The sequence below is a fragment of the Larimichthys crocea genome, chromosome VII, assembly GCF_000972845.2.
Source record: "Larimichthys crocea isolate SSNF chromosome VII, L_crocea_2.0, whole genome shotgun sequence".
Taxonomy (NCBI): domain Eukaryota; kingdom Metazoa; phylum Chordata; class Actinopteri; family Sciaenidae; genus Larimichthys; species Larimichthys crocea.
The window spans coordinates 18616682-18628809 of NC_040017.1; the positions used below are offsets into that span (position 1 = coordinate 18616682).

General features: G+C 41.5%; 1 protein-coding gene across 1 annotated transcript; it reads right to left on the reverse strand.

The window, feature by feature from the left end:
* Positions 1-336: 336 nt before the first annotated feature.
* Positions 337-11840, reverse strand: LOC104927659 (probable G-protein coupled receptor 149). The gene is made up of 5 exons (XM_019269932.2): positions 10569-11840; positions 8811-8991; positions 8156-8658; positions 3308-3451; positions 337-2812 (listed from the first exon to the last, which is right to left on the reverse strand). Exons 1-5 carry the CDS (start codon positions 11535-11537, stop codon positions 2300-2302), a joined length of 2310 nt encoding a protein of 769 aa, XP_019125477.2. The 5' UTR covers positions 11538-11840; the 3' UTR covers positions 337-2299.
* Positions 11841-12128: the final 288 nt, after the last annotated feature.

Consider the following 12128-nt stretch of genomic DNA (forward strand, 5'->3'; position numbering starts at 1 on the left):
TAATCAGAGGTTAGGTGAGTAGGAGGTGAAAGTCCTTGGATCAGAGAGAAAAGATAAAACATTAGGAATAACTGCAAGGCCTTTGATAATTGCAATTTTTATATTATTTTACTTTCTCTTTTTTTTTCTGGCGCATGGCCTTTTCTCCATTTTTCTCCGATCCTCCAATTTCTTCTTCCACCAAGACAACATCTGAATGTCTGCATGTACACGCAGCTGAAAATGTAACGAATATGCAAAAAAACATCCTGAAACACTGATAAGAACACAATAAAAATATCATAGCCGCTGCTGATTAGTCACATTACTCTTATTGTAGGGGGTTACAAAAACCAATGATGGCTGCTACTATCTAGGGCAGTCTTCTTAAGTAGTTAATTATTGCTCTTTATTTGCTTTTATTCTAATAGAGAAAACCCATTTGAGTAGTTAGCGTGTCACAGAATCAGTCCAGATGGTTGACGTGAATGACTAAAAACATGCAAACGCTTGTACAGCCAATGTGCAATTATCCATTTGTCACAAACGAGGCAAATAACAGTTTATTGATCACAATGTTTTATGAGAGCGCTTGACCAGAAGCTGAACGCTAGTCCTGTTTTAAAAGTGAGAAGAAGCAGATGATCAAATCACTTCCACTCTGTTAGGCTACAGAGATGAAGCTGTGCTCAGCTGTAAACCTTTGGCACCATTAACAGCTGATATGCTTGACACTAAATACAACTTCACATTCATTATGATTCATATGCCTGTACATTATTTTCTTTTACATTTTGCCCAGGAGCACTCGGAATAGAAATGCATTGCAATCCTGTTGGAGGCAATTTTCTGGTATGAATCTTTAATGACAACATTCTTCAGGGGGATGGAACATGTCGCAGCTGATGGAAGGGGCTCGCTAAAGGACAATTCAAAAAGCCTGCAAATGAAGTCCACAAAGTGCTAACGTATTGACGATCAAGCAACCAAACAGATAACATAGAAAAGACACCATCATAAAACAAACCTAAATAAATATAGATTCTAAAGTTACTCTGAAATACTGATTTTACTATGTTACTGCCATTGTGTACACACATGTACATGTAAATGTGCATATAAGGGATGGATATACTGATAAAAGCTGTGAAAGAGAATAACGATTTATATGCTTCTGATAGATGTTAACATGTCCATGTAACCATTCAAAAACAGTACTGAAACACAATACTATATGCAAATTCTATTCCAGTCTTGAATTTATGCATGAATTCGATAGAAAGTGAGAGGCCCCGGTAGCTCACTGATTAGATGGGCAGTGAACTGAGCAGGCGGAGAGATGATTCCCCAAAGTGGCTCTGGAATGTACATTCATATGCTGCCTATACTGTAGTAAAATATGCACACTGTCACTCATTGAAATTGCACTCAATGTCCACAAGGCAGAGAACTGTTCTGCATAAGTATCCCCTCGACCTCTTCTTCAAAAATCACTTGCACTCTCCCACAAACGCTCGCCTCTCTATTCCTTTTTCCCTCCACCTGTTTTCGATTTGTCAGCATGGATAGTGGCCTCTCCTCTCCTTTGATAGTATAAGGTTTATTGTGCGATACATAAATGGACACTAAGTGAAACACTTTGTAACTAAAATAAATATATTATGCAGAAAAAACACTTTTGTATAAGGGAAAACACACAGTATGAATACATTTTGGTGGCTGGCGTCTCACACGTATACCCTCATCCCTATGGGCAAGGCTACTTCTCACACACAAAGATGCACAACAGCACACACAGAGATGAGTCAGACACACGGGTCAGGTGACCCCTCCCCTCACAGCTGAGTCACCGGTGACGTAGCCGACAGAAGCAGCTTCATATCCGACATGTGACCTCTTCCTTTTCCACGTCTAAGTGGATCTCTCTTTTGCTGTATCTATTTTATGATGACAGACAGCCATATGGTGACAGTCTCGCAAGGAATACTGATTCTTGAATACTGTTTCTCTTCTCTACCCACCCCCTTCCTTTGGCTCTATCTCTCTTTCTCCCAGTGTACTATCCTTCTTCTTTTACATACAGTACTAATCTATCTCTAGACTCTACAGACAGGTGATGCATGTGTTCTCAGAGTGCTATCTGAAGAGGAAGTACAAGAGTATTCAAACAGACTATAATAACAGTCTTAAGCTCTCTATTTGGGTCACCTGTCAGTTCTATTAGAGAGAAAACAAGTGGAATGATTAGGAAATTTGTCTTTCAGCCTTTGCTGTCAACCTCCTCCTGAGAGACACCTTCTTGTTATCCTATATGTGTGTGTCACTCTTCTGTCTCCCCAGCTTGCTTTCTGTAAGCCTCATTGAGCAGCTGTATCTCCTCACGATATCCAGAGCTCTCCTGCGTCTGCCGTCGGCTGTTCAGCCGGTGAGCCTCCACAGTGTCAGGTATAGTGATATTGATGGTCTCTGCCTCTGGGTTGCCACCGCTGGGAATGAGCAGAGAGTAGGAGGCCGTCTCGCCCAGGTCGCAGGAGACAAAACGGTTCTCCCTTCGCGAGTACCGCAGCGACGGCGAGCGGGCGTGGGTGGAGGACTGACTGATGTTGGAGATGATGGATACGCTGTCCATGGCCTCCTCGTTGTCACAGATCTCCAGAACCTCAAGGTGGATTTTGACGTTAGTGTCCCCCACACCAGCTCCTATACCCATCTCCATTCCGATCCCCATGCCCATCCCTACACTGCTGACATTCACGTCTCCAGCCTGGCCTCCCGATGCTGGGTCGTCTGCATTGGGCTCGTGGCCAACTGATTTGGAGCGATACACTTCCACCTTTAAAGCAGAGGGGGATTTAGTTAGTTACTCATAAACAGTATGGAATATTGTCTTATTTTAGTTCATGTCCCAAACCAAGCTAATTCATAAAATCATTCCAACCTTTGCTCCCAGATGCCAACGGGGAATTTGAGATCAGTTTTTCATTGTAATTGTTATAATTTCAGTTACTAAAGGATTAGTATTACAATTGAGGCTAGAGCCAGACAGAGATTAGCTTGGCTTAATATAAAAACTGGAAGCAGAGGGAAACAACTGGCTTGTCCAAACTGTCCAAAGCTCAAAAAACCACCTACCAGCATCTCTAAAGACAAAGCATCTCCAAAATATTTTATTAAGCCAAGCTACAGTAACAGTAGAGTTTCCAGGCTCTAGCTTCATACTTATTGCACAGACATGAGACTGATCAATGTTTTCTATACGTGTATTTCCCAAAATGTAAAACCAATTGCTTTAATTTAACAGGAAAGAGACTTCATTGAGGGATACTACCTTCTTGGCATTGTTGGGGGAGATTTTGAGTCCATCACTGCTGACTTCATAGGTGGAAAGAGAGAGGGTCTTCCCTGTGGGTGCTTGCAGAGATACAGTGCCCTGAAAGGCGCACAGGGGGATTGACAGACCACCAGATGACCGCTGCACAGGAACACCAAAGAAAAGAGCAAAAAATATACTCAGTCAACAGCTAGCACGACATCTTTATTTATTTATTTGTATAAACCTGCCTAATCACTTGAGAATACTTTAATGCAAATTACTCAATTCCATCTTGGCTGCTCATTATGTTATTGACAAGTACAACGCTTACGAGGTCCATTTGCATCTCACTCCTTTTTCTTTAAACTGATTGAGCTTAGATTGTGTCCATGATGTCAAGGGCAGCGAGATGAATGTGTTGACCAACCATTTCAGAATCAAGTTAATGAGACTTACATGTAAGAGCCCTGTCAACAGCACTCTGCTGTTAAAATGAGATGTTAGACGCTACCAGGGAGCTTTCAGCTATGCAGCGAAAAGATGGAAGCATGATCTAGAAGCTGTTTAGCCGTTATCAGATTCATTTTTTATTAAGTAATATGAATAATATAATTTCAGTGCATAAAGCTTCAATCAGATTTCGGTTTCATATCAGTTTGCCATCTTTTTTCAATTACTGGATCTCATTTATATCACTCAAAATTTTAATCATATTTCATGTTTTCCAATCATATTTATATATTGTTTGCTGCTGTGATCCTGCACGACGTCCACTACACATATTACTGATGTCATTATTGTTACCATATCTCCATTACAGTTTATAGTAAGTTTATGATTTGCTGCTGCTGTGCATCTGTGTCTCTCTATCTCTATCACAGGTTCCACTGCTACTGTAATCATTTTATCAGTCATTGTAATTCATTGTTATTTTATCAGGCATTGTAATTGTACAATATGTTTGTGTTGATTTGTTCTGTACACGTGACATCTATGGCACGTCTGTCCGTCCTGGGAGAGGGATCCCTCCTCTGTGGCTCTTCCTGAGGTTTCTTCCACATTTTTTCCCTGTTAAAATGTTTTTTTGTGGGAAAGTTTCTCCTCACTCGAACAGAGGGTCTAAGGACAGAGGGTGTCACTCCCTGTACAGATTGTAAAGCCCTCCGAGGCAAAATGTACTTTGTGACTTTGGGTTATACAAATAAAATTTGATTTGATTTGATTTGATTTGTTTTCACAGAGATTAATTTACCACGCAAAACATCAAAGTGAACCTCTGTCTACATGATGTGTTTGAGAAATGCATATCGCTTGCAGGGGAAAAGGAGAAGCATCCTGTGGTGCAACAGTGGTGGGACTGTGGCAGGTCTCATTAAGCCTCATAAATTATTTAGATTAGTTCAATGTAATGATCTGATTGTGACTATGACGCACAATGGAAACAAGGAGGATGTCAATCTCTTGTCCTCCCAGACTCTGTCTGATTTTCCTGTCATTGTCTATGCATCATTGTGAAGAGAGAGAGAGAGACACAGAGGAAGGGAGAGAGACCGCAGTGTTGAGCTGAACACACATTGTCAAGTAATTCATATAATTCTCAGAACCCATCGATGTGGGAAGTGCCTTGATGGATGCGTGTTTGTATTCCTGGTATAGTCATTTTATTCATTTTACTTTTTCATTACATGCAGTTTTGCAATTCTTTTAACATAAGACTGCATGACATGAATGCTAATATTTCTATTGTTCATTGCATTTACAGAATTGCCTTAGTGGCATAAAGACGGCAATGTCAGTGAGCTACTTAGGTCCAGACAGAAATATCTAATTTTAATAGATTCCAATGAAACTTTTGTTTACTTTAGTGGTCTGCTTTCGACATCAGTCCCATCAGCTTCAGCTGTGCTTTGTGATCAGTGCTAATTACCAAATGATAGCACGCTAAATAAAGATAATTAAAATGGCAAACATTATAACTGCAAATCATGGTCATTATAGACATGATAGCATGCTCAGTCCCATCAGCTTCAGCTGTACTTTGTGATCAGTGCTAATTACCAAATGATAGCACGCTAGATAAAGATAATTAAAATGGCAAACATTATAACTGCAAATCATGATCATTATAGACATGTTAGCATGTTAAGCACAATCACATGGGAGCTCCTAGCATGGCTGTATACTATTTTGTACCTATAGAGCAATGATAAGTGGATTAGTTTTCAACTAGATAACCATATATTCAAGTTTCTAGTTTCTTTAGTCCTTCATTGATTCAACTATTTGGGTTTTGGGCATTTTAGGATGTCACAAAATATGAGGGCGGGTCAATTATATATCTATCTATCTATCTATATATCTATATATAATATATATATATACTATATTATATATATAATATATATATATATATTTTTTTTTTTTTACATTTTCTAAACATTTATAAAAAACGAATTAATCAGGGAATAATCAAGGAATCAATGGTGATAATCAATAATGAAAATAACAACTATATTCTAATAAATGAGTTAAAATGTCAACATATGGTTAATCGATATCAGGTAAGCAACAGTACTGTTTGCATGTTTGCAGTATATCCATTAAAAATCAATAGTTTTTTTTCATTCTCCACCTTGTAGCTTTATTGGCGAGGGCAACATTTATTTGCACTTTTGGTTTTGATCTCAAAAGGTTGACTGGGTTTCAGTGCTTTACATTTGAATGCACATTAGATCTGTATTTCCCCTCTGGTGAGGGCTTGGATTGCGCCGCCAGCTCTGGGCTGGTTAACAGAGAGTATAAAGTCACAGAGAGGGTAAAGATGTCTTTAAGCTCTAATTCCACCTCTCCCTGTGGATGCTGAAGGCCAGAAGGGCTGACAGTAAAGAGGACAGACGCTGGGTAATGACATCTAGCCTGCTAACGAGGAACAAAACACAGCCAGCGGGGAATGCTGTAAATCACGTATTATTCAGGCTTGGCTTTCATCTGTTGTTTATCTTTATGTGAACACGTATACTGTAAATGTATCTATGTGTTTGTGAGATAATTTTCGGTTTTTGCCTTATAGTGCACAGCTGGAAGGTTACTGGATATGTGTAGTTTGTGTAGAGTTTTCTATGAAGAAACTGAGAAGTAGGACATGCACACACACACACACACACACACACACACACACAAGACAGCAGTGAGCATCTGAGACTTATATGTGATGCAAAGTGAGTGGCAAAGCCAAGCAGTAGATACATGCTCCATGGATTTTCCACCCTCTGGTGATTTCCAAACCAAAACATTTCAGGCCTATAAGCAGAGCAGAGACAGAGAGGAAGAAGAGAGCCGGAGATAAAGTGTGGAGTGGATGTGTGGATGTGCGTGCACATGTTTGCACGCATGCTTCCTCATCCATTCGCGTCCTCGGTTAGTTTTGCGAGTTTATAACAAGCTCTGTTATCGCTCTAAAAGTCGCATTTACTGTGCTGTCAGTTTCAGAGGTAATGCCTGTGGCTGGTCTGCTGTTTCTCTGGACCAGAGTGAGGCTGTCCTCAAATCTGTGTCTGGTATCTCTAAGGCCAGGATACATTAATCATTAAGCCTTTACTGTTTTGTCCTTGTTTAACAATACAATTGGGTCCAGCAAGACAAAGAGAGTTAAGCTTCTGGTATTACAAGAGCACAGGCTGTCAACCACAAAGAAAGAAATGGATTAAAAATGGATTTGTGCCTAGTGCTTCATGTGCCTGTAGCAAACTGTCTTCAGCTCCATTGTTTAGGCTTTGTGCTATTTGACTTTGCATCTGCTGGATAGAGCAACTATTGAGCGACTGAGCAAATAATACATTTATGAGCACATCTCTGGATCTTGGCAGGCGGACAACACTGCACTACACAGAAATGTGTGTTTGACCGAACTTGAAGTGAAACATGAAAAAAATAGATTTTCCTGATTTTTTTCATTTTGTAACAAATAACAGCATTGCACATAAACACACCTGAGGGACATAGCCTTCAGTGGATGAATCTCATTAATACTGATCTTGAAACTGTAAACAGCGCCTTTAACCCCACCCCCCCAAAAAAAAACACAAGTTGAAATCAATGAATGGAACTGAGCCTTGAGAGCCAGTCGGATTTTAGGAGGTCTGTGGAGCAGCATTAAATGAATAATTGGTTTTGAAAGACAGGCTGACATTTGTTACTAAAATGCTAGGCTGCTGATAGTGTCTTGCTGATAGTATCTTCAATTGCTCTATTAATCAGCATCCATTGAGGCTCGCCACAAATAAAGATATGCAAACAGTGGAGAGGAGAGGCTAAGGGAGAGGGGATTTTAACCATTTTATCTAAATCACATGCACAGCTCCCAGTCTGTCAGCTTGATTATAGAGAGGCATATTCACAGATGCGGAAAAAAAACAAACCCCACAGCAACACAGGCCAACAAACAGAAAGTCAGACAGACATTCAAAACAGTGCGCAAATATACACACGCTTCTTTCGAGCCTTGTTATGTAAACGCTGCATCCTAGTCCACCAGCTGTGTGTCTCTTTATCTCTGTACAGGTGCACTGCAATAAAACAGGAGCTAATTTCCTTTTGAACAAAATGTAAACACAGAAAGGGAGATTAAAAATCCAATCTGTTTTATGGTCCTGAGACACTAATCACTCCTAAACGATCATCTCTAGAGTCAATCACCATATGTTGAATGCAAATGCAGCAGTTGTTTGACTCGTTTAGGAAAAGCAATAGAGTGTGGAAAATCAAACAATGCCAGCCATAAACCACAGAATGACAGACGCAAGTGACTTAATTTGATAATTTAGCATCAGGCTAATAAAGTGACTACTCTGGGCAGTGATGTACCTGTCTGGGTGTTCTCTCTGATTTACTCCTGCACCACTCCCAGTCTGTCAGCTCGATTTTCCGACACTCCTCGTGCGACAGCCTCCTCTCCGTCCCGTCAAACACAGACAATGTGTCGCCGAGATTGTGATCCTGCTCCAGGTGATGAGAAGACAGCGAAGGGACACAGCGGAAGTCACCGTCCTCTCCGTGGTTCACATGTGGGAGTGAAGGACAATCAGCCAGCGCCTCTCCTCCTCCGGACACGGCTTCTAAAAGAAGGTCTGCATGAGAGGAGCTGTCCACGGGGCGCGTGGTGCTGAAATCAAAATCAGGCCCCAGGTTGGAGAGCCCACCACTTTCTAGTGCATCAAGGCGGGTGTTAGGGAAGTCACAGTTAAAGAGGCTGTGATAGGCAGGCTTCTCTAGGGGCAGACTGTTTTGAGACATGGTGGCATGTGACAACTTGTACACTCCATAGCCTTGTTGGAAGGAAAGGTTGAATTCAAATCTTCTTTTCATCACTGTGGGGAAAAAAGTGTTAAGAATAATAATTTTGCACCATCATGTCAAAAAACAAACAAACAAAGTACCCTCCAAACAACAACAACTTGTTCAGAGGTTCATTATGTAGAAACTTGATTGTTGGTAAATTTCTCTACTGGCACTGGTTTACCTGAGGGCTCTTGTGTTGGATCCCGTTTGCAGTTAATGAAGCAGCCACATGGCATGTGGATCCAGCGCTCAGACAGCACGAATAACGGAGTGGCCGCTGGGGCAAGAAGAGTGAGGAAGAAGCTCAAAGTCTCCAGGGATGAGCTACGTGCATTCAGTGCATGGCGCACCAGCACCAAAGTCTGTGAATGAAAGGAAGGAGAAATTAATTCAGTGAGGAGTCAGTTCAACGTGCACGAGGAAGTGGGGGAGGGAAACACATGAATGGAATGACATTACAAAGATCTTTCACCCATACTGGGCGTTTTTTGCTTTTGATATTCTATTGTTTTGTTATTCAAATATGTTTTAAGCCAAAACGTAGCGATGAAAAGAGTTGCACTCTTGCACTCTGGATGGGTGTACTACATTGAAAATAAATGTATAGATGTATAATTTTCCATCCTAAGTAGTGCTTTTATGACTCAATCATTGTGGCCTAGCAACAAGTTCAGCAATATGTTGGTATTGACCTCTACAGCTTTCTAAGAAATTGATGCACCAGTTAACGCACAGATACCGATAATAAATATGTAAAGAGAAACCATTGTAGTGAGGGCATGTCTGTTTGGACTTTTGTTTCATAGAAAGCAAAACAGAAAAAAATGAATAACATCCACAAAAAGATAGCGTGAAGTTTGTTGTTAAGCTGTATTGTGTGTATTTCTTACATTTTCTGCATGAATCATATCCAGTGCTTTTGCCAGTTTTCAGTGTTGCAAGTTTGGAGTGCCAACTCTGTTTGTCCATCATTGTCAGCTGGCTGTACAGCATTTATCGCTTTCAATTATTTTATTTTTTTTTGACTGGGCAACAAGAACAAATGTTGTCGCAGCAGTACTTACTGTGTTGCAATCATGTACAGTATTTTACAAGGTAGCTCAACGAATGCTGCCCTGGCCAACTATTGTTCTCAGGGAATGTTAATTCAGTAGAACACTAGCACTGACTGCTAGTTTATTAATTATCAGTGAATTGAATGAGACCAGAAACTATTATGTGATGTCTAAATGGTTTCAAACCTTTCAAGATATCAGACTATTGATGAATGAAAGCAAGTTTCTTTCTTTTCTTTCATCAAATGAAAGGATTTTCAGAGAATAAAGGACATATACTGTTCCTTAAGATCCCATGTTCACCCAAAATTGTGCTTCTGTTTGGGGATGTTTGCTATAATAAAGGCCCACACATGAATTTCTATGATTGTCAACCACTTTTCTGGTAACACCTCTTTGCTGGCAAGACAGCTTTATGATACTTTTAAGTAGAGTGCATTTTGGTTGACTCAAGCAGTCTAGTTCGAATTATCTTCCACAGTGAGAAAAGTGGGGTGAGTTTAACTGGACACGAACAGGAGATTTAGGTCAAAATCATTTTACCTCACGATTCAGTCATGAAATCTTATTTTTCTTTTAAAAAATAAGTACAATGGTTGGATTGCACTCTCATGAATTTGGCAGGAAAAGCTGCCCACCAGCTGCCCACCAGCTGCCCACCCTCACGAGATAACGTTAAAACAAATTCTACATTACAAAAAAAAAATCTGTAATGAAGTTGGAAATAAGTACAAACATAACTCAACATCTGGATGTCAAGAGTTTTTCCAAAAAATGGGGAAATAATTTCAAGCCTATTAGATTAAGTGGTTTGGCACAGCATATTGAAAAGTTATTATGTTGGCTTCAGCTTCTGTAGAACTTGCTTTAATCACGCTGCTTACCATCATTGGCATCCACAAAACAACTCGGACAACCGCCAGGATCATGGAAAAGCGCTTTTGCGCAAACACCACCGGTGTGTCCTCGACAGCAGCTGTCCTCTGCCCGTTGACAGACACTGGGGACAGACAGTTGTCCTCTTTCTCCCTGAGCTCTGTCCCACATGAACTTGGGCTCAGCTCGTTGTAGGCATCGAAACTTTTGTTCAGGCTGTCCCGGGAAAATGACTGGAGTTCACAGAGTGGAGCGGAGCCACTCAGTCCTTTCGACATCTCCAAATAGCTCGGGTACAGTAAAGTCCTCTGGGGCTCTCTGGAGCACAGCAGCTGGTAGGTGAGGGGGATAAAGAAAAATAACAAACCGCAGAAACACAGGGAGTATAAAGAGAAAAGCAGCAGGGTGTAAAAACTGTCGCTCTCTGGGAAACACCCGAGAGCGGCTGGCGTAAAGCTGCCCCATCCGCACAAAGGTAAAACACTAACGGTCAGGCTAACCGCCCACACACCGGCAATAGCCCACATCACTCTCAGGGGCCGGCGAACAGATTGAAGCACTCCAAACCTCTTGGTGACATAAAAAGTATAGGCTGCTATAAGGCAAGCCTTCATATTGCTAGAAACACCCTGGAACACGTACAGAAGTCCAGATAAAGTGCAGAGGCTGCTCGACCCTCCACTTCCATCTGTCTCCCACTGTAGGAGCATGAACAAGGAGAGAGGGACCACGCTGAGAAGGTCGTCCACCGACATGGAAGCTACAATGACACACAGGGAGGTTTTTCTCCTCATCCGGAGGAGAGAAAGCAGCGAATACACACCTCCGACAAAGGTAGCGGCAGCGATCGTTACGCACAAGCCGAAAAGCATCAGGAGAATTTGCCTCGCCACCCCCGCGGGGTCTGTCTTCTCGTAGGTGGCCGTGGAAAGGTAGCTCTGGTTGGGCGCCGGGGAGCTGAGGTGCGTCGTTGACATTTTCAGTGAATGAACTTCTGCGTCTCTTTTGGCACTTTTAATTGGTCAAATCGGACTCAGTGGCCTGTAAAGTTTAGCGCGCAGCAAAGATGTGAGAATAAAACAACATGCGTCGCATCCCTGAAAAAAATCAGACGGTGGAGATGATGAAAGAAACAGTGGGAAACATCCTTCTTCGATCCAAATGGGAACACACGCGTAATCAAAGCTTTTCTGTTCCTTGGTTTTGGAGCCTCCGGGTAACGCGCTGGCAAGCGCTTGTGTTCACCGTTCAAACCGCGTTACCAGGGCACCTCCTGGTTCCAGCTGCCGATTTACGCGCTGTCGTCATCATCGTTTCCTCTCACTGTAGTCATTTGGGGTTGGGCCAAACGCAGCTTGGTCCGATGCATCAGGCTGCGTTTTCATTTGTGGCTTGGCTCGACCTTTTCCTCAGGTCATGGCATATACTAACACCCAGTCCCCTTTCTCTCTCTCTCCAAGCGAGGGACATTTAATGACAACACAAATGAGTTTAAAAAAAAGGTTTTTAAAGATTATTTCTCCTGCAAATGCAGATTTGTATTTTTGTGTAAGAAGGCACATCACTTT